General features: G+C 42.1%; 1 protein-coding gene across 1 annotated transcript in view; it reads right to left on the minus strand.

The window, feature by feature from the left end:
• Positions 1 to 23,088, minus strand: part of GRIN2A (glutamate ionotropic receptor NMDA type subunit 2A) — a 374,217-nt gene that overhangs the window by 75,278 nt on the left and 275,851 nt on the right. The window contains exons 4-8 of the mRNA XM_049699105.1: positions 19,074 to 19,279; positions 13,994 to 14,162; positions 13,727 to 13,880; positions 8,734 to 8,859; positions 4,688 to 4,917 (exon numbers count right to left, since the gene is read on the minus strand). Of these exons, the coding sequence (XP_049555062.1) occupies positions 4,688 to 4,917; positions 8,734 to 8,859; positions 13,727 to 13,880; positions 13,994 to 14,162; positions 19,074 to 19,279 (885 nt within the window). The remainder of the gene's footprint in view (positions 1 to 4,687; positions 4,918 to 8,733; positions 8,860 to 13,726; positions 13,881 to 13,993; positions 14,163 to 19,073; positions 19,280 to 23,088) is intronic.

Genomic DNA, 23,088 nt, shown 5'->3' on the forward strand with positions numbered 1-23,088 from the left:
TGGTTTGCACAGCGATAGAGACAGAGATTCGGCCTCGGTGATGAATTTCCACACCTCTCTGGCCTTGATTGTACCCTCACCCACACTAAATTCAGCCTGGCACCCAGACCTAGGAACCTTTCCCGCTCAACTAAAGGCTGTCAAACTTTTAAAAGCATGACTCACAATACATCTTCCATCTCCACCCTGTAAAGACACTTAGGATATATTCTGATGTAATCCATGGTGATCTACTATTTTAATGGTCACAACTCTTAAATTAATTTCATGACTCCCTAAAGAGTCATGACCTACAGTGTGAAAAATAGTTAGGGGCAAGGATGACTCATCGCCGGAATCCCAGGGCCTAGCGTGGAGGGCACACTCTGTGTGTCTTAGGGAAATGATTTCTGATGCAACTTTCTCCCAGAGAGTTCCATGTGCAAGCAGGAAGAAACGAATGTGGGCTCCAGTGCAGGAAGGGGTGGTGCAGAGGTCTCCCCCATCAACAAGACCACAGGGCAACGTGATCATGAAGCCCAGTGTCAGCAGAACTCCTCACAGCTTCTCTCTCAAGGTCGCCCTCATGGTTCATATTAGCTGGCTGCACCTGGCCTTGGGCTTTTCATCTGCTACTTTGGAACTGAGACATTTGGGGCATTTGCTTAAACCCTCTGAGCCTCTGTTTCTCCATCTGTAAACTGAAGACTGCTTTTGCAATTAGAGTGTTTAATGGCATCCCCTAATGCTTGATAAACATCACCTCATCACCTGTTGTTACCCAGCATGACTTTAGTCGAATAAAGGATCCAGTTTCCCTCCAATGTAGAGAACAGAAGATCAGAGGACTGTATTCTACACTTTTTTTCCATTTGGTATGTGGACGGGTCTGAGAGTCATTCCAGCGAATAAGTCATAGCAAGTGCATTATGATGGACGGAGTAGAGATACAGGTCTGGGAAGTAAAACTTCTAGGAAAAATGCGGCAATTAATCAGGACATTTCTTTATTTCTCTTATGAACCAAAAAATACACAATTATTAAAAATATCTATCTTCTGTGGACATAAGTAAGGAATGTCTGGTACTAGAGCCCCTGTTTCTAGTAAGGTCTTCTCCCACTGGTGAGCTCCACATGCTTCTGGATGTAGCATCAAACTGCTGTGGTCCTTAAGAGGAAGGAGAGGCTCAGAGGCCTCCATTCAACCAATAAGAATGGTGGACAAGGCTCACCCAGCACAACTCCCCGAGAACACATTTATGGGCTCATCCACAAGGTACATTCCCTGAATTTCCTATATTGCTGTCACAAAAGGCCAACTCAGTGCAGTAATATTTCAGACCCCAGAAGTGAGGAATGGTTCGAATTAGGCAACAGTGATGGTCATGAGGAGGGAGCGGAGGGAGATGAAGAGGAGAGGGGAGAGGTAGTGGAGGGGGTGGGAGGAGGCTTGAGGGAAGAAATACCATTTATAATAGGATTATCTACCATGTGCCAGGCACGGTGTGAGGATTATTCCTAATCCTCATATCAACCTTGCCAGAATGGTATTAAACCCCTTCTATCAGGAAATTAAGCTGTGGGGATACTGACACACTGAAGGCCATACAACTACTATATGGCAAGGTCAGGATTTGAATCCAGATCCATTTGACCCCTATGCTGTTGCTTTTTCCACTACATTAGTCTGCCTCCCAGGGATGGATTTCACCAACCACAGTAACACCCAACATTTTGGAAAGGGTCGCCACCAACATTCCAACTTCTTTAATAATTCCTAGGGGAGCATCTACCCATGAATTCACCTACGTATAATTTATCCCCAAGCTCATCTGAGCACACCGTGGGCCCAAAGGTGCTTCTTTCACAGCAAGTATGCAAATGGCTTAAAAGTATTATAAACCTGAGCTGTTACATAGGTATTCATGATAAAAAGAAAGAAAGAAAGAACACTTGTATACAGTATTCAAATAAATTGATTCAATATAGATTTTGATTTTGCAGACTTTCTTGGTATATTTGCCATTAACCTTCTGGGAGCATTTAGCTTATTTACTCTAGGAATTTTGCTGTTTATCTAATTGTATCAAACATTTAATTAAAAGAGCTATCTGCTTGCTGCTAACACTCTGAGCATGGAAACTGAGCTGTATCTCATGAGGATATGGTATCTGTTACTAGATGTTTCCAACTCAGAGAAGGTCAGTCTAATTATTAGTGTTTCTAATTAGTTTTCCCGTAAGCAGTCATGTTATTAGACCCAAAACTAGGTAGCAAGGGATTTTTCCCCCTTGCTATTGAAAATAGCAACAAAAAGCAAAATACGCTGCCAACTCCTTTCTTGAAGAATCTTCTCATCCAAAACTTGGTTTCCCACTGCTTCCAATGTATCTCTGGTCACTTATTCTAGGAACTGTACATTTGCTCCCATGATGTGATGGAATCACATAACAGTTACAGGCAACCGGGCACATTCACATGTGCAGCCTCCTTCCATCCTTACCACAACGATGATTCCCAAATGTTCAGAGAGGAGCTAGGAGGCCCAGCAAGGTTACCCAACAATAAAGGCATCACACAACTAGTATGCAGCAGAGAGGAAAAGGAACCCAACTTTCCTGACTCTGAGTGTAGGGCTTTCTCTGCTGCCTCCCAGATGCCATGTGCTTTAGGTGAGCATGATGTATTAGGGAAGGGTTCCAGGAGAAACCAGGAAGGACATGGGGGAAGAAGGTTAGGGAAGGTGAGGAAGCCAACCAAGGGTGTGATTGTGAGCAAAGTCTCAGCCTCGGCCTGATCCTGCAGGGAGCTCTGGAGAGTAAACTGCACCTCTGAGTTTGCCTAGAAGCAACAGAACAGCTGGGCTTTTGTACTCTCACACTGGTTAGCCATTGGTTACAGGCAACTGCAAGATTTGGGGGACATAAAAATATCCAGACATTTACCATTTCAGTGCCCCAAGGTAATCATCCTCTGAAGGTCCCTGGTACGAACCTTTGTCAGCAAAGGTGAGGCTGGGCACACAGAACTGAGAAAGGGATCCGAGGCCCCAGGCAGGGTGCCCGCAGCATCCAACACACCGTGCATTTCCCGTTCAATCAACAAGTGTGCACTGAGCATCTACTAAGTGTCAGATAACCCTGACATCCCCTTCCCCCAAGTCAATTTTAATCTCATCAGTTTTACAGCACTTATTCCTGCCTGGAATTTTCTTCTCCATTGCGTTTACTTGTGTGTCGTTTATTTCTTCCTACTGGAAATTAAGTTTCATGGGAGCACAAGCTCAGGCTGCCAAGTTCACCATGGTGACCAGGAAGGCTCTCCCAAGGGGTGATAGTTTCCCTAAAACCTGAAAGTCAAGGAGAAGCCGGCCATGAGAATAGAGGGGGAAGAACATTCCAGGCACAGGACATGGCAAGTGCAAGGGCACTGTGGTGGAAATACACTTGGAGTGTCTAAGGAATGGAGAGAGGGCCTCAGCAAGCAAGACGGAGGGGACATGGGGGGATGGGCCAGATAATACAGGGCTTTGTCGCCATGACGCAGAGAGTGGCATTTACTTTCCAAGGAGGAGCCATCAGAGAGGCCAACTGCTCATAAGGTTGGTGGCGCTTTTGTGATGGTGACTCACTCCAATCCCTCACCTTCTCTCTGATGACAGGCCTCTCTGTACCTCTTTCAACCACCGTGTAAGTCACGGCTAAGCTGTTAAGTCTTTTCATGGGCTGATTTTCTATTCAGCAGTCTGTTGATGAATGCTGAAAGGATATATGTAGACTCATGCCAATAAGACATGATACTGAGATTTTATAAAGAGACAAATTATCCCCACATACAAGACAGAAAATCTTTGCAGTGCTGCAGTCCCCACACTGCTGAGCTTAGCAAGTCAGGGTTTGTTTCCTGAAACTAAAATTTCAATAGGAAATTTTACCTCTTCCTCCCTGTAGGTTTCTGAATAGCTACTCACACCCTGCAAACTTCGTTACATGGCAGCGGAGAATGGAGAGCGCAGGTGTTAACACCCCCATCTCCCTGATGTGGGAAGCACAGCCCCAGGAGGGAGGATTGAAGGTGAGTCTGAGTAAAAGGGACCGGTGGGAAATGCTCCGTTTGCGTCCCTTGAAGAAATTTCAGGTGAGTCAGGAGTGCTGGTGATGGGGCTGATTGGCTACATAGTAAAAAGGAGCTGTCAGTTTTGTCTCTGGGTAGGGCTTACAGAGGACTTTTGTTTTCAAGTCAGAGAATCCAAGGCATGGAGCACGTAAGAGACTCATACAAAGTCACAAAACTAGGAGGTACCTAGAGCCGAGAGCATCTCACTTCACTCCAAGTTTCTCCTGATCCAAGGCTAATGGATCTCCCTCAACATCATACTCTTCTTGGCAAGATGAGCTCTGGCCTAAGCTGTAACATGAGTCACAGACCTCAGGAAGCATCAACACAGTCATGTAAGTGTGAGAAACAACCACGGGGGAAACTTCGTTTCCAAGTTAGATCTAGACACTTTAAGACTTAGGAGCTAAGCTTAAGCTTCCGTTCCTGGAACTTTTAGAAATATGCCCATTTGAGTTAAGAGGAAAAAAACAATCCTCTGGCTTTGTACTTTAGAGTTGATGGGTTTGGATGAGAGTCTGATTTACTTCCTCTGAGGGGAGAACGTTTAAGATCAACCCCTCAGGCAGAGACGAAAGCAAAGTGACCTTACCTTTTTGTCACTGAGGCCAGTCACTTGGTCCACAAACTCCTCCTGGATCATGAAAGCAGCCAGATTAGCCGTGTAGCTGGCCAGGAATATGACGGCAAAGAAGGCCCACACGGACACCATGATCTTGCTGGTGGTCCCTTTAGGATTCTGGACAGGCACGGAGTTGTTAAACACCAGGCCCCAAAGAAGCCATATAGCTTTTCCAATAGTAAAAGAAGGCCCATGGGGTGCTGCAAATGACAGGAAGGACATTCTCAGCGCCTCCTCAAAATGTACACTGGTGAGTGTTTGATACTATGCAGTGGCCCCAGCAACACTGAAGGCTGCCAGAAGACGGACTTAGATCATAGCGTGTCCCATCACTGCCCCAGAACCACACACACAATGAGTCCTTTTCTCTTTAAAAATTAGCATTCTTCCCACATTTCTATATAGTTGGCTTTTTGCCACATTTCTAAAAAGACAAAGAAAGAAAGAAAGGAAGAGAGAGAGAGGGAGGGAAGGAGGGAGGAAGAAAGAAAGAACGAACAAGAAAGAAAGAAAGAGAGAAAAAAGAAAGAAAGAAGGAAGGAGAGAGAGAAAAAGAAAGAGGTAGAAAGAAAGAAAGAAAGAAAAAGGGAAAAAAGAAGGAAGGAAGGAAGGGAGGGAGGAAGGGAGGGAGGGAGGGAGGGAGGAAGGAAGAAAATGGTTATGCAAAACATGGGTTTGAATTAGAAGTAGTGTTATGACCTGTTTTAAATGTGGATTTGATTTCCATTTGGGGAAGCAGAGCTTTACAAAACATGTGCATGGGGGTGCTTCGGTATTCGTCAGATGTGCTTTCGTATAAGAACCATGCAATTCAGAGGGACTGGTGCTTGATATTCTAATCTGATTGTTCCTAGCCATGGCTCCTGTTCAAACTCAGATGTAAGATATGCACAACGTAGGAATTAAACCAAACTAAAACACTCTCCAAATGGAGACATTAAGGAACAGAACAATAGAGCTTAATTCTTCTAACACTTCGCAGATGGAAGACATTTGGTTGCAGGGTCATGGAAAATGAACTCTGATATCACAGCACTTTTTCTCCCTCAGCGTATTCTTAAGATTCTTTTTTTTTAAGATTCTTAAGTGTTCCTTGCAACAGACTTAACTAAAGAGGCAGAACAATATGCCAAAATTTATTGGGCAGGGGAATATGCAGGCTGTAAAACACACATGTTAGAGCTTTCAAGTCTGTTTTTGTGCAAGGGGAAAAAAATCAATTTATGCCCTCATTTCATGGGAAAAAGGGTCTTCCTTTAACAGAAGGTTTTTATGTCATTTAAGTAAATGAAGATATGAAAAAATGATCTACTTAGACTTCAGTTGGCGATGCACACAGAGTGGGCAATAAATAAAGTGGCAGCAGTGAATCCAGATTGATGGAAGTTACGAAGTTCTGGGCAGAGAGCCTAGTTGGGAAGCAAGCTTTCCGCACATGGGAGGCCAAATTCAGGCTATCGCAATACTTACAATATCCATATACAACACATTAGAGAGAAGGCAACTAATTCTATTATTCTCAGTTTCAAGCTCTCCTCTTTTTCTTTGCCTAATTTTATGATCTTCTGGGCTTATTCCCAAGAGGCTGAGAATTCTTAGTAAAAAGTAGAGTCAATCCAGTAAACTTCATGAATACTTAATTTTATTAGGGATGCGTGTTGATCAGAAGTGATAGCTATTTGGGAATCAGAAATGGGCAGTTGCAGGGAGCTGTCCAAGACGTTTGGGAATTCCTGATTCATGAAGACTATTACTGGGTCATATAATTTTCCCCATAAAGGACAATGAGATGTAACAGAAAGCTATTTTGTGCAAGGAAATAAGTAGCTGTCATTTCCTGAGGGTTTCTACATGCGGATGAGTAGAAAACAAAAAGCCTCCAGGTGATGGAAGGAGTTTGCATGCTAGGTTCCTTCCTGCACAATAGTGTGTGCTTCAGCACGTGGTGGCCTTTGGATAGCTTTTTATCTTCCAAGATACATTTCAAATGTATCCACTTCTTTCCATCTCCATTCTCTCCATCCAAGTCCAAAGCACTGCAGTTCTTTCTCTTGGAAAACTGTATCACCTTCCTAACTGGTCTCCCTCCCTCCACTGCTGCCACCCCTCTCATCGTCTTGATAGATAGATAGAAAGTGACCTTTCCACACCGTACAGGTTTGTATTCTGCCTCTTCCCTTTCATTGTATTTTGAAGAAAATCTGAAATGCTTACCACAGTCAACAGCCTATCCCTCTGACTTCATCTTATACCACTGTCTACCTCACTTACTCATAACTTTTCTGTTTCTTGAGCATATCAAGATTGAGCCCATGCCAAGGCCTTTGTATCTGCTGTTCCCTCTGCATGGAATGCTTTTCCCTCAGTTTTTCATAGGACTGAATCCTTCTCATCTTTCAGGTCTGAACTCAAGCGTCATCTCTTCCTAAAGCCCTTCCCTGCTTGACCGTCATACTTAAGAAGCGCCCATATCCCATCACTTCACTTTGGTTTTTCTCCCTTCTTCTTGAGATTTATTACAATCTGTGAGTATTCACTTATATGTTTACGTGTTGTCTCCACAACTAAATTCGCTGTGGCCCAAGGATGAGGAAATCTCCATCCCATTTACCACGTTAAACCCCTGCTCCGGTACCAGGTACTCCGGAAATATTCATCAAATAAACGCACGAATTCACAAACAACACAAGCTCTGATTTTGCAAACGTAAATATCTACTCTCCTGCAGTATGATCACCCATAGAACATTGCCTCAGGACCCACTCTGTTGGAAAGCTGCTTACTAGTTAATTACATTACCCATTTAGTGAAATGCTGGCAACTCTCTCACTTAAACACAACGTGATTACTTGTGGCATTTTAACTACATTTGGTTGACGGCAGGTGGTTTATGTGGTAACAGTGGTTAAGAAGAAGCGGGAGGATTTCAGTAAAACTAAGTTCCCAATAGATTCCTGTGACCTGCTGGCTCTTTCCAATACTGAATCTTCCAAGCAAAAAGAACATATGGCAAATTAAAGTGCCTTGTTTTTGAATAACTGTACCTTGAAGATCTGCCGTCTTCCATCATCTAAAGTCATTTATCAGGAAAGAGATTTCGTCCTGGCACCCTTCTGATACCATCTACTTAGAATGTGCTGTGCATTGAGAAAAATTCACTCAAAATTGTGTAATGTGTTTATGTATATGGTTCGTGTGGGAGCCTCTTAAAAAGTTATGGCCGGGCTTCCCTGGTGGCACAGTGGTTGAGAGTCCGCCTGCTGATGCAGGGGACGAGGGTTCGTGCCCCGGTCCGGGAGGATCCCACATGCCGCGGAGCAGCTGGGCCCGTGAGCCATGGCCGCTGAGCCTGCACGTCCGGAGCCTGTGCTCCACAACGGGAGAGGCCACAGCAGTGAGAGGCCCGCATACCGCAAAAAAAAAAAAAAAAAAAAGTTATGGCCGATGAATGCATCCCAATTCAATTTTCTACTTACTGATTGCCACTTTATCAAGTACAATGCACTAAGGTCAGGCACTGTCAAGAGGAAAATGTAACTGTTTGGGGAAAGTCACCATTTTATCATATATTTATATATTTATCATCAAACGAATGTGAGCAGATTTGGCAGTTTGGAGAATGTTCTTAGCCTAGATTCTATAAAACCATTTTCTTTGCATAGACTGACGTTGAGACTCACTAGTAGTTTTAACATTTGTTTTGATGCACATTTTGACAACTGCCAGAAAACTTTTTCAAATATGCTTTCTCAGCAGATATCAGTAGTTTTTCACTTAACTACCGACTCCACATTATAGCAAGATTAAAATGTCTCATTTTTAAGTTTTACCCTTCTTTTCAGTAGAAGGGAATAACCCATACTTGTATGGCACTGCAAGTAATATCAATGACCCAGCATGATTTATACGATGGTACAGCAAGGCAATATAGGATAATGTGTTCTAAATCTGAACTCTTCATTGAAAGTAAATTACATAGCATTGACTTTGAATCATGCTTATGAAGCTAGTCTCACCTTTCCCTTTGGCTAAGTTTCTGTTGTATCCAACAGGACTGAAGTATTCAAATACGAAAACAGCTATGGCGGATACAATGAGCAGCATCACAAACATCATCACCCAGACGGAGGCGCTGAATGGTTCTGCAGGTAAACAGGCCGGAGGGATGGAAACATGGTCAGTGAGCGCCTCCTCACAACCAGGGCTAGCAGGAAGCCTAGAGGGCCATTTGCAGACTCACTGAGAAACCCACTCTGATGTGAATCTGATCATTCAAAAGAAGCTAGTCATTGTTTATTCATACATTTAAATCATTCTCTATTCTACAAAATATTTGAGGTGTTTTATAAGAATGCACATCATAGGATAAAAACAGAAAAGCATATGACATTTTACAAATCAGGTCAAGGATAATAAAAACAAAATATAATGATAAGACCAAGCGAGAAAGTTAAAATGCAAACCAAGAGGCTACAGGGTCCTCTGTAATTATAGAATCATCCAGGGGACCAAAGCTAAAGAGAAACAAGACTAGATTCAAATAGTCAAACATAAGGCACCTGCGAATCAGCATGAGTTTTATTTTTATTTTCATTTTCATCTTGACATGCTGGAGGGAGGACGTGCAGGAATTCTAGAAGTAAAGGGAGAATTATAACCTGGTAGAAAAGGATTGTAAAATCGTGGGATTGACAGGAATATTGGAATGTCATAGTCTGCCCCCAATACTACCACTCTCTCCATTTCACCTACTGCTTCGGACAGATGGGATCGCTACAATTTAAAAATCTTGTCGAGGTTGGTAATGGTTGAATGCAACTGACAAGTCATTTGAGGATATTACATTCACACGAGAATTCAATGAAAATGCATCGTTTAAAGATAGAGGCAAGGAAGTAGTAGATGGATAGATGGTTACTTCCCCTAAAAATTGTTTTCATCAGTTCATTTTCATGTGGGTGTCTCAGAAGGGCAGGCCAAGACACAAGGTTCTAAATCTTAGATCACTTTAGAAAGGTAAGAGATACTATGTAAAACAAATTAACATTTTTATTCAAACTGATTGAGGACATGAAAGTGAGCTGAAAGGAGCTATTTTATCCATGTATGACATAGATTTGCTAGAAAATCAACAGAGACTAAAATTTTTTAAATGAATATAGCTCCCTGATTGCATCATTGGGAAGAAACTGCCCTTGGACACCAATGAACTTATAATCCTTTTCATCATGAGCAAACATTTTCTAAGAATAAAATACAAGAAGCCCAATAATACCTCTCGAATAGTACACATTTTATTATTTTTAAATGTTTTTTTCTGATGAAGCTATTAATAATAATAAAGAACTAGGCTGATAGCAGGCCACCTTTTTATTAAAGTCTGTGACTACCTAACAGCTAGAGTTCATCACAAATTCCAATGTAATGAGCTTAATATATAATAAGAAACTAATATGTCCGAAGCTTTAATGATATTGGATAATTTTAAAACCTGAAGGAATACTTTGTAATGCAGTTTTGATAGTGCAAATACTTTAAGAAGCAACAAGTACCAAGACAACTTACTTGACTTAAATAAGCCAAGATGAGCTCAAAGAAACCAATGAGACTAAAACTGAAATTTATCTTAGTTAAATTTAACTTGAGTGCAAACAATATCGTGTCCCTGAAATCAGCAGTTTGGTAGTAAGGTGTATCCAGGAGAAAGAAATGAATAATTAGGAGATTAAAAATTACTTAATATTCAAAAATAGAGATGTTAAAGTAATTCTCCAGGTTGGATGTGCTGATGGCATAGTGTGTCTCAGCAGAGGAGGATCACTGTAACGCGTAAAGGAGCATTATATACATGTAAAGTATTTGGTGTGTGCTTTGCACACTGCACACACATAATAAATTAAATGGAATAGCTGCTGGGTTCCGTGGTTAAAGCCAGAATTGGTGGTGGTGGTGTGCTGTCCAGGGTCCTGAAAAAGGTGTTCTAGTTTAAAACACGCACACTTATTAATCTGATAACTCCTTTTCTCTGCAGGTTATGATGACATTATTAAAAATATTAGGGTAGGGCTTCCCTGGTGGCGCAGTGGTTGAGAGTCCGCCTGCAGATGCAGGGGACACGGGTTCGTGTCCTGGTCCGGGAAGATCCCACATGCCGCGGAGCGGCTGGGCCCGGGAGCCATGGCCACTGAGCCTGCGCGTCTGGAGCCTGTGCTCCGCAACGGAAGAAGCCACAGCAGTGAGAGGCCCGCGTACCGCAAAAAAAAAAAAAAAAAAAAAAAAAAATATTAGGGTAAATCCTTACTGAATTCTTGTACTCACATGTCAGAATCTGTAAGCCTTCAGTGGACTTCACTGGGCACTTGATGTGTCCTAGTCACTAACTGGTCAGAAAATCAGATGGAAACTGATCAAGAAACTGATCCCAGATGTTTTCTCACTTCGAAGTGACAACATCTGTCCCTTGACTTGTGAGGATGGCAGAGAGATTCTGCTGTAGTATTCTGGTTTTAGTAAGTTAGGTACCTATGAGTGCCATGAAGGATGGCTATTCCCAGACACCACACACACACACACACACACACACACACACACACACACACACCCCACAACAAAGAAAGTCATTAGAACAATGATGAGCTACTGTCTGTAGTGTCTAAGATGTGACCCAGAAGTATTTTTAGATAGCTCTGGATTACATCCTCTACTGGACAGATTCAACAGATTCAACATCTGTCTGTGAAGGAACTTTAATCTAGAAGAGACCCCAGCTCAGCATTTCTTTGGATCAAAGACTCCAACCTACTTGGAAAGTCTTAAGAATTAACTGAATATTGCCAGAGACATCATCTCTGTCCTTGAAGAGTCGCTGGTTACATTTTGATACAAAAGCTCAGAGGCGTTACCTGCAAGTGTTTCCGCTGTGAGTTAATGGATTTTGCAGAGGAGAGGGAATAGGAAATAATGAAGAGCAATGCAATCAGATTTTGAATATTTGGCTCTTCCAGATGACTGAGCCAGTGAATGGAAAAATGTAGCTTAGCATGGTTCATTATGACTTTCAAAACCTGCAGATAATGACCGTAAATAAGGGGGTGCACAGTCAATCGAATAGGGATGTAATTCAGTGACTAGGAAAAGTATTAAGCCTTCTGTGTAAAAACAGCTTTAAAAATAGCTTCCTCTGGCTACAATTTATTTTATTCTTAAAGATACAGTAGGAAGAGTAGGGGGAAAGGAGGTTTAGCTAAATTTAGCAAAAATACTTGACTTTTATGGAAATGTTCTACTAACACAGATAAGATAAAAATCTAGGGAAACTGGGTTGAGGCCAGATTCAGTATCAGTGACTCATATTTATGAGACAAGTCAATGGAAATATTTTTCCTCTTTGATTGAACTGGACGAGAAGTTCTCTCTAGCTCACTAAGAAGATAAGTGGACAACTTTCTCTTTCCATTTCTTCCACGAACTCCCTTCCTCCAACCTCTAGGACCCAAGATCTCTGTTAAAGGTTCCAATAGGGAATGGGGAAAAAGACGATTACGAGTGACTGTGAGTGAGAGTATATCCAATAATTATTAACATTCTGCTTGTGTTGTCAATATCAGTAAGCAGTACTTTTCATGATCCAGTGAGGCTCCCTTATTAAGATATGGGCATCATTATCCATATCAGACACAGGCACAGAAGGAACGTGAGGTGTGTATTTGTCAAGGTCCACATTACTCCAACAAAGGTTACAAAAATGGAAGCGAGTGCAGAATCAAATCCAGTGAGTGGTAAGGATTTCAACAGCTTCAATGGATTATGGAAAATGAAAACAGTAAATCCATATGTCTCTGTGAGTAAGGCAGTATCCAAAATCCTGTTAGTCAACATTTCACTCATGAGAATGAAGCAGAGAATGCTTCAGTGGATGCTAACACCACATATAAATGAAGACAGTGGAAGAGTAAGGCTATGGGCTTGGGGCTGGCATCCACAAATGGGCCCCAGTCTGCAGTTTTAGTTATCTAATAAACAAAGTTTTTTTGTCTTTGGAAAAATGTAAGAAATTCAGCTGACCCTAATCTAACTGTTTTCACTCTCTCCTGCAGTTTCCTTCTAGGGGTCAATGTTTGTCTTAACCTTCCCAATTTGGGACAAACCCACTGACATGGGAATGCCAAGGGGAAGTTAATCTGAATCCCATGATCTTCAAGACAGTCACTATCAAAAACTGTTTATGATGACAAAACACTCAACACGATGATTTCCTTTAAAGAAAAAATTAAAAATGCTTGGCTATATTCCATGCAGTTTCAGTTACACCAGCCAAGCTACCTAATGCATAGCTGCTAAAGAAAACCAGATGATAGAAAAAAAACAGAACTACCTTGCTTTAAAAAATAAAAACCTTTTGTGTAAAAACATAAATCTAGGAAACAGTTAAACGGAGAGTAAGAAGAATTTCTTCTCTTATAAACCATTCAGCTTAAAGGATAGGCACATTTAAAATATGATTCCATTAATTTTAAAACAGTGTATCCTCTTCAGACTGCTTCTGTTTTGTTTATCAGAGTACTGGTATAAATCATTGCACAGTCATCATTATTTTTACTCTTACATCCAGTAAATAAATGACTGTCATTCTAGTGAGGGATGGAGGATGGGTATGTGGCTGCTAAATAAAAGTTTATGAGCTGATTTAAATTAACTGTGGACAGACAGGTTTATTTTTTACATGCTTTCAAGGCTCTAAGCAATATATCTACTAATCTATATTCTGCACTATCAAGGACGGTATCTGAATATGTGATTGTATTTTTAGCAGCTATTTCCAAGTTAAAGATAAATGAAAGATGTTAACTGGGGGAAAGTTTGCGTAATTCAATGCAACATGCTTTCAATATGCTGACGTGGTTACCTAGAACTGAACTAGGTCCTATCTGGTCCTGTCTTTTGAGCAAACAAGACAAAATACCTATAATTCCTCATAGGAAAGCAATAGTGACTGTGAAGTTCACATACCTAGAAAAGCAGAAGGTGATACAGTGCCATTGCTTCTTGAAACCATGACACTGATTCCCGTCTCCACAAAGGGCACAGAGAAGTCCACCACTTCAGAACGTTCCTCATTGATGGTGAGTGAGCCAACTGCCATGACTGCCCGTTGATAAACCACCTGGACACAAGGCAAAAAAAAAGAACCGTCCCTTTACTTATCCTTCCCACCATCCCTGAGGACCTTGGGCCCTAAGTCTGAATGAGGGCCCTTGGGATGAAAAGATAACTTACCTCACCAATCATTCCATTCCACACATTGTTAACTTTCTTGCCATGCTTCCCATTAGTCACCAGGTAAAGGTCATAGGTAAACTTCACTGTTCTCGAAAGCTTCTTTAGGATATCAATGCAGAACCCCTTGCAGCATTTTTTAACATTCATGCCCTCATTGGTTGAATTGCTGTAGAGAAAATCCCAAGATGGTAGAGTATTAGTACTGGAAAATGTGTTCAGTCATTATCTACACTCTTCTACTATTTTTCACATGGGAAATAGAGGCCCAAAATGAGGAAGCGGCTTCTACAAGGATGTTCAGTGAGTTTATGACAGCAACAGTAGAAAGTGTTCTTAATTATGACAATAAGCATGACAACAGGTAACATTTCTTGAGTAATTACTATTTGCTATGCACTGTGATAAATGCTTTATACTAATTGTTGGATTAATCTTCACAACATTTTTCTTAATTAGGTAGTATTCAGATCCCCATTATACAGATGAGAGTTACTACGTCTTATTTTTTTAAAGCTTATAACACATACAACCTCTTTAGATCAGAGTTTAGTCATCTAATCTAAACTGAATTATAAAAACTTATTGGAAAATGGAGGAGAGGAAGATGTGAAATTCTCAGAGCAAGGGGAGTTTTGCTTTATCCTTTCACTGAAAATAGAGGTTGGCAGCCAAAGGGAAGAAGAAAGGATGCCTTACTTACTTAGGAAAGATACCCTCCTTGCTGAGGAAAACTAAGAATTATCAGCTAAGAATCAGGAGACCTGGGGTCTACTCTGTGCCTGAGTCTGTGGACTTAATGTCTCTTGATCGAGTCATCTCGCAAATGAAGGCTCATTTATAACATTTTCCCTCCCTGCCTACGTGGAGGCAGTGTAAGAGGTGACACTACTAAATAGCAATGTCCTTGATCAGGAAAAAGCCCTATTAAAATACAGAGGGCATTGCTGTCGTAAAACCTATCAGAATCTACCAAGGTTACATTTGTTGCTTTGTGTCAGCCACTCTGCTTTATTTACTTGACAAAGTCATACTCAAAGGACACTCAGAAAAACCAGAAATGCTTTTAAAAGGGAAGGAAACAGGGGTCTTCCCAAGTGATAACAAAAACTATTTAAACCACTGCTACAGGAAGATCAAGACCTCTCTGGGCACTGCACTTGGTTCCACCTTGCCCTGGGGCATCCATTAGTACCATGGTCAGATGCTGAGTCACGTATTTCATAGGATATGTGCTGCCTCAATATTCCATTGTTGACACGTCTACATACTGAATTGTTATCTAAGCACTAAAATGATGTTTATCTAACATCATTTGGTCTGTGTTTCCACATCTGGAAACACAGACCATATTGGGAACTTTTGTTGGTTGTTAACACAAACCTCGTGTGCGTGTGTGTGTGTGTGTGTGTGTGTGTGTGTGTGTGTGTGGAGGAGGGGGTATGACAACTACCCAGACATCTGAGAAATGGTGCCCATGTAATCTCTGCTCTCCACCATCACCCAAAAGAAAGGGAGACTCATAAAAACAAATATGGGGAAAGGGATCCAATAAGTCATCAATTCTCTGGCTGTACAATTTCCCAGTGTGGCCAGTGGATGTGCCTTGCGAGTCAGACAGAGCTGCTTTCAAATCCTGGGTCTGCCCTTGACAAGCATGGAAACTCGGACGGGTCTCTTCATTCACAGACCTCAGTTTACTTATTCGTGCATTGAGAAGGCTGATACTTACCTTGCAGGATAGTTGGAAATATTAAATAAGGTATCTAAAGCACCTCTCACATAGGTGCTTAAAAATATATTTCCTCTCTTTTCACCAATGATTTGACAGTTTAGGGGATTAACTGGCAGTATAGCCATTTATCCTTACAGATCAAAACAGGTAAGTTTTCCTCAATTTTCTCTTCACGTCTTAACACTCAACTAACAGGTAAGAAGAAAAGTCTGATTTCTCAGCGCATTTCCTACTACCTGATTTTTTAGAAGAATGATGTGTGCCCTCAAGACCCCACCATTTGCCAGAAGTGAGAGACAAAGGGTTTTCCCTGAAAGAATATCACCAAGAAAACAAACACAATCATGTTGTCCAACAGGAATCCTTTTTGGAACCAATCAGCCTGCCTCAAAGATGTTACCTTTAGGAAATGCAGTTGATCTAAACTGTGTTAATGTTGGGATGACTGGATCCTAGTAATTTTCTATTGCTTTCAGGTAAATCAAAGACTTTAATTTCACCTAGAAGCACAGTACAATTCTCATGTCACCAAGTGGGAAAAGGAAAATTGCAAGCCACCCCCTCCCACAGGAACCCAAATTGTGAATCTGAACTTGTTAATCTGTTTCTATTCTTCAGTTGAAAAGTCAATTCTTTTAAAGACAGTAATTTATTTGGAGGTTCATTTCCTCCAGACCAGTGTGACTCAGGACTTGGTGATCTATTGTTTTCAGCTCCAAGTCTTCTGATTTTAAAGACTTTAATCTCCAATGACTGAGTGTGAAGCATAAGATGCCCTACTTGATTGGCCCTGTTGAATCAGAGAAGATATTGTTATCATAAAGAAGGTGCCCCAGTGGGGTTATACTCTTTGCTTTGTGCCAGCCACTCTGCTTTCTTAATCTGACCAAGTTCTGCTCAAAGAACACCCACCCAAGTCAAAACCTCCTTTGACAACTTTTCCACATTACCCCTTCTGTCATTCCCCCAGTTCATCACTTCCAAGTACTGCACTAGGCTTCCTTCTGTTTCCCAAACTCGCCAATCTCTTTCCTCCCTCAGGGCCTTTGCACCTGCTCCTCTAGCTGGGTGGCTCTTCCCTAGTTCTTCACATGTTTGGCTCCTTCTCCTCCTTTACATGTCACCTTAAATCTTAGCTGTGTGAGCTGCAGGAGCCCCACATACCTCAAGTGACTCCCTTATCACACCACCTTATTCAGATCCTTCACAGGGTTTATCCTAATGTGGAGCTGCCCTGTTCCCTTATTAGTTGAGCAGTTTTTTAACCGTGTGCACCCCTTGACTGCAAGATCCTTCCCGGTTCATTGACGCATCCCCCATGCCCAGCACTGTGACTAACACAGAAACTATGTTTCATGCGTATTTATTTATTGACTAATCTATTCAGAATTTCAACCCCAAAGAGGCTGATGACTCCCAAAAAAGCTGATGATTATTTACCGAATAATCCATAAGAATTTCAACTCCAAAAATGCTGCTTATTGATAAAAAAATTTCTCCAAACCAAAATGCACCTTCATAATACACTTAGCAATCATATTCTTAAAAAATTATCTTTGGGCTTCCCTGGTGGCGCAGTGGTTGAGAGTCCGCCTGCCGATGCAGGGGACATGGGTTTGTGCCCCGGTCCGGGTAGATCCCACATGCCGCGGAGCGGCTGGGCCCGTGAGCCATGGCTGCTGAGCCTGCACGTCCGGAGCCTGTGCTCCGCAACGGGAGAGGCCACAACAGTGAGAGGCCCGCGTACCGGAAAAAAAAAATTATCTTTATCCAAAGCACTGAGCCATGGGGATTTGCATCTTGTATAATAAGAACTTAGGCTGGAATTTGGAATGTGGGAGGAAAAGTATCCATTCACCCTCCGTTCAAGTTTCATCAACATTGGGGTGTCATATTCTATGCTTGTCACTGAAGACACAAATATTAATAAACCACATTCCCTATATTTAGGCAGATAATACTCTGGGGGAAACTCTGGACAAACTGTAAGCCATAAAAACAAGTGAGAAAGACAGCTAGAGAGTGCTATGGACTGAATGTTTATGTTCCCCTCAAATTCATATGTTGAAACCCTAATCCCCAATGTGATGGTATTTGGAGAGGTAATTAGGTCACGAGGGTGGAACCCTCCTAAATGGAAGTAGTGCCCTTATAAGAAGGAGCAGGACAGCTTGCTTCCTCTCCCTCTGCTCTCTACCAGGTGAGGAGAAGACAGCCGTCTGCAAACCAGAGGGTCTCCACCAGACACCAGATCTGCCAGCACCTTGATCGTGGACTTCCCAGCCTCCAGAACTGTGAGGAATAAATGTCTGTTGTTTAAGCCACCCACTCGTGGTAATTTGTTATAGCAGCCTGAACTGATTAAGACATAGAGACATAGCCAGGGTACTGTGGAAGTAGGGAGAACTAACCTAGCTTGTGGAGGGAGTGCTTAAGACTTAAAGGGCAAGCAAAAATTGTCCAGGTGAAAGGAGGCAATCAGAAAATACTCAGGAAAAAAAAAAAAAGATTTCCATCAGGCGGTAGGCTTTTTCCTTTTGTGAATCCTCCACAAGGGTGGTATTTGTGTTTATGTTTGCATTACAAAGACAAAATTCAGGGCCTTGGACTTGGCCATGAAGCTTTATGTATCTCCAAAGGGTTTATAGATTAGGGAGAACCCTTCACCAGGGGATCTGATAAAAAATGTCAGTTCCTCTTCAATCGTAATAAAAGAGGAAATGACTTAGATGCAATGCTGGTTTGTTGCTGGTGACCTAGGAGATCCCCAGGAGATCAGCTCCACCTTAAGCACATCAGAAAGTCACTTGTAAGGTGGATGTTGACCCCAAAATGGAGAGAAGCTTTGAAAATTCTGAAAAGTTTGGATCTGGGAAATAGAAGAGAGGTGGAAGGAAGTGGTAGATATGGTTTGGGGGAGGGAGCAACCAGAAAAATAAAAAAGAAATAATTATTCTAGTAAATACTGAAGGGGAGGGTTGACTTACCATACTGGTTAAGAATATGGTGGTGGAGTCAGATGGACAAGTGTTTGAGTCCTGCCTCTTCCATCTACTAGCTAAGCGGCTTTGAACGTGCTTCTTAATCTTCTCATAACTCAGTTTTTATCATGTTTTAAATGGGCAAAACCATGCACCTCGTATTGCCGTTGTTGGAATCAAATGAATGCAAACCACCTGGTGTAGTTCCAGGTCTTTTAAAAAAATCTATTTTTATACCCACCTATTATAATAGAGTATATTTTATATTACATTCTATTATTATTGTAGAGATACCCCTGTTATCAGTGATACAGGCTATTGTAAAGGATTGGGCACATTCAACCGACAGCATCCCTGGACTCACTTGATTCTGATGAACTTCCGACATGGCACAGTGTTCCTCACACACGTCTCAGTCAGCGGGTCTATGTCTTCCACGATGACAAAGGGGGCCTCCTCCAGTGTGACGATGCTCAGATGGTTGTCGTCTGGCTCACAGTCTGAAAAGGACTTGTACCTGGGCCACACGGCGTGCCTCAGGCTCAGGGTGTGGTTCTCCCACTTGCCCACCTGGTATAAAGAGAAAGACACAACTGTGCTTTCCGGCACCACTGGCTTCCAGAAAGGTGAGTCCTCCCCCGTAAGAGGTATGGGAGAAGAACCCCATCATCTTCAGGGCTTTTCTGCTACCTACCTCAACGTACACTTCTGTTTATATGCTAAGAAAGATGAGGACAAAGGGAAAGCAGAATACTGGGCCGCTCCCATGCCCTGGACTCTCCCCAGACTAATAAATACGGGGGTGGTGACAAAGCACTGATGCCGTTGGAGATCCCCAAGTGATTGTGATGTTCTGCCAGGGCTCAGGCCCACTAATGTCATGAAAAGAGCAAGGACTTTTAGAATCAGAGGTCTAGGCTTGAATCCCCAGATCTGCCACTTACTAGCTGTACAACCCCAGGCAGGCTTTTAATCACTATGAACATCTGTTTTCTCATCTGTAAATAGACACAATTCCACCTACTTTATAAGGATGTCGTGGGAATTAAATAAGGCAATTCGAGAAAAGCATATAGGGCAGTGCTCAGCACGTAGTAAGGACTCCAAACTCTCCCTTTTAAGTATAGAAGAGAGTCAGTGAGAGGGAGAGAGATTTTAAAAGTGCTAAGAAAAAGAAAAAGAGGCAAGGGGAGAGGAAGATGAAGTCCAAGGGCAAAAAAGAGGGAGGATTGGCAGGAGAAACAAGGGGGTAGAGCAGGTGAGCAGACGAGAAGCCTCCCTTCAAGCTCAGATACGGTTCTATTTAAGTTGAAATTAAGGTGAATTTTTCTTAATCCAGCACAGAGTGGAGACTTTTACTGCTTACTGTACATCAAGACCTGTCAAAACAGAATCGATTGTGTTCCCTCTGAGCAGCTGTCGGCATCTTAGTGAAATCAAATTGAAGGCTGTATGTTTTGAACCTTAATTTTATTTGACAGCTTCTTGGCACTCTCGCACACACACTGGGAGAAAGCTGCCCCCAGCACCGCACTTTGTGCTTCCTCCTCCCGTTCCCAAGCGCAACTGCTCGACACCACAGAGCAGCGCTTTATTTGTAACACAAACCTCAAGGAAAATACCTCGTCTGAAGAGCAAAGTGCCAAGTCCAGCCTTGTCTGTGTTCATATGACCCACTCACCTCTCCTCCTGTAATGTGTCACCAGAAATGAATCTCAGGCCCTTAAAGAGAATTCAGACACGCTGGACACCAGGAGAGGTGATAGGTGACAGGAGAGAAGGCAATCAGTGCTCTGGAAGATGACATCATCATTTGGACTGGAAAATGTTTGCTGCTTGTAGAGAAACATGCCGTGTGGCCAATTACAAAACTGTCCAGCTTCACTGATACCTTCCTTTTTAAGTTAGGAAGGGCAGTAGAGTAATTTGGTCAAGCAAACACGTTCATCTCCTCAGGCTGTGATGTAACATAGGCTGGAGAGAATGTGGAGCCCATCAAATTCTTAATTCATTCAACATAGATTTACTGAACACCAGCTATGTGTGTGCTGACACCAGCCCGGGAACAATGAGGGATAAAACAGAACGATTCCTGCCTTGTTGGAACCATCAGTCAGCTGCTGGACAAAGACCAAGCCAATAATAATAAACATGCAAATAGATAAAGAGATATCCAAGCTCTTCCTTTTGGAACATGTTATACCCATCTCTTTCTTTTTCATCTCCCTTAGAAAACTCAAACATAGCCTTCAAAAGAGGCTGGGCAGTTCAGTGGGTAAGACAATGGCTTTTGGAGTCACACAGAACTAAGTGCTAATCCTGGCTTCATCCATTAGCTGAGTAGCCTTGGGAAAGTTGCTTAACCTCTCTGAGCTTTGCTTTCTCTATCTGTAAAATGTGGATTGCAACAGGATATGCTTTCAGAACTGTAGTGAGATTTGAATGAGCCAAAAATGTCCTTGAAGCATTGAGCACAGAACTTAACCTGTAACATTGTGGCAGCTGCTATTATTTTATTACTGTAGGTGGCATTTAAGATACAGCTCAACTATCACCTAATCTGTACAAGCATTCCTGTCTTCCCTGGTAACAGAGAACTTTGCTCACATCTCCACCACAGCATTTGATGTTATACTTATAATAATGTCACTTCTGGGCATGTCTGTGTAGTCGGGAAATGTGCCAATATTACCACTTAGTTTAATCCTACAAATTCCACGTGGTAAGGATTATTATTCCAGCGTCACAGTTCAGCAAACTGAAGCACAGAGAGGTTATGTAAACTGCCCAAACTTGCACAGCTAGTAAGTGGTGGATCCAGAGCTATACCATGGAACTATGTGAATCCAAAGGTGCTTTCCCACTAGTGTTTCTATTAATTGATCTGCAGTAATCATGTTATTGCTCCAAGACCCTTTCTTCCTTTCAGAGACAGCTCCTTAAGTCCCAAGGTAACATAAGTAGAGGCAAAGCCCGTTTAGCCAGCAGAATCTTTGGTGATGTCACTGACCATGTCACATACCCTACACCATGGGAGGCAGGCAAAGCTTCCAGCCCAAGGCTGACTCATGGAGAGAGAGGCTGCAAAGGTTTATGAGTTCCCAGAGTGCAATAACTTCCTGAATCTCCTCTGAGTTCCTCTCTCCCTTCCCAACACATCTAAGTAAGCACCTATGGGTCAGCCAAGGAGGGTGGAAGCGAGTGGTGGTGGGAAAACTTGATTAGGAGCTGAAGCTGCTGTGTAAACATTGCCCTAGATCCTGAGAGCTCTTACCTCCTTCTCTGAGTGTGACAGGCTCCTGTTCCAAACGCCAAAAATCTCAACTCCAGGATTTTATATACCAGATAGGGGAGAAACAGACATCCTTCGCTTTCCCCTCCTATGTTCCTATTTACAAAGGACTACATAACTGAGTCTGGAGTCTGTAGACAGGCTTAATAGAGATTCGTTTACTCCATAAATGTTTACTGAGTGGCTTCTAGGTGCCAAGCACTGCGCTAGGCACTAAGGGTACTGTAGTGCAAGCAGCACAATTTTTACTTGCAAGGAATTTTTATGCTAATTGGAAAGACAAACATGAGTCAAATAACCACATAAAAATATACATCATACAAACTGGGAGGAAGAAATAAAATATGGGTCTAAGACTGGAAAAAGGGGGAAAGAAATCACATAAGTCTTCCCCAAGAGGTGGCATTTAAGCTGAGACTGGAAATCCAAGATGAGTGGATGAGGGGGTAGAGGGAGCAGAGGCAGGAAGAGCCCTCCAGGCTGGCAGGGGCCAGATGACGCAAAGCCTCGCAGGTCCAGTTAAGGAGTTGAGATTTGCTGTAAGAGTTAATCTAGTCTGTTAACCAGAATGGAAAAAGAAATGAAGAAATCATCATGAACATGGGTCCATATATAACTTTCCCAAAAGTGGAAGCTTCTTGCCCCCTCCATTCCTTTTTTTCTTTTTTTTATTATGGAAAAACTTTAACTCATACAAAAGTAAAATACTAGCATGTATCTCCATCTTCCCGTTATCGAGCTTCATTAATGACTAACTCATGGTCAATCTTGTTTCATTTATACTCCCAACCACTCCTCCCATATTATATTGAAGGAAATCTCAGACGTCATAACATTTCATTCACAAATCCTTGATTTGAGTTAAATACCTAATTTTCATTTGCTTAACAATATTATACCTCAACAACCTATGTGTTTGTGTATGTTTCACTCATTAGATTGTGATTCCTCAGTCTAGCAGGGATATATATATATATTATATATATTAATATATATGTATATTAGTTGGTTTCTATGTCCACAGCTTCTAACTCAGGGCCTGGCACAGCTGGATAGGTGTTGATGGAATGAATGAACACACCACACT

This window comes from Orcinus orca, chromosome 16 (assembly GCF_937001465.1).
Source record: "Orcinus orca chromosome 16, mOrcOrc1.1, whole genome shotgun sequence".
Classification (NCBI taxonomy): domain Eukaryota; kingdom Metazoa; phylum Chordata; class Mammalia; order Artiodactyla; family Delphinidae; genus Orcinus; species Orcinus orca.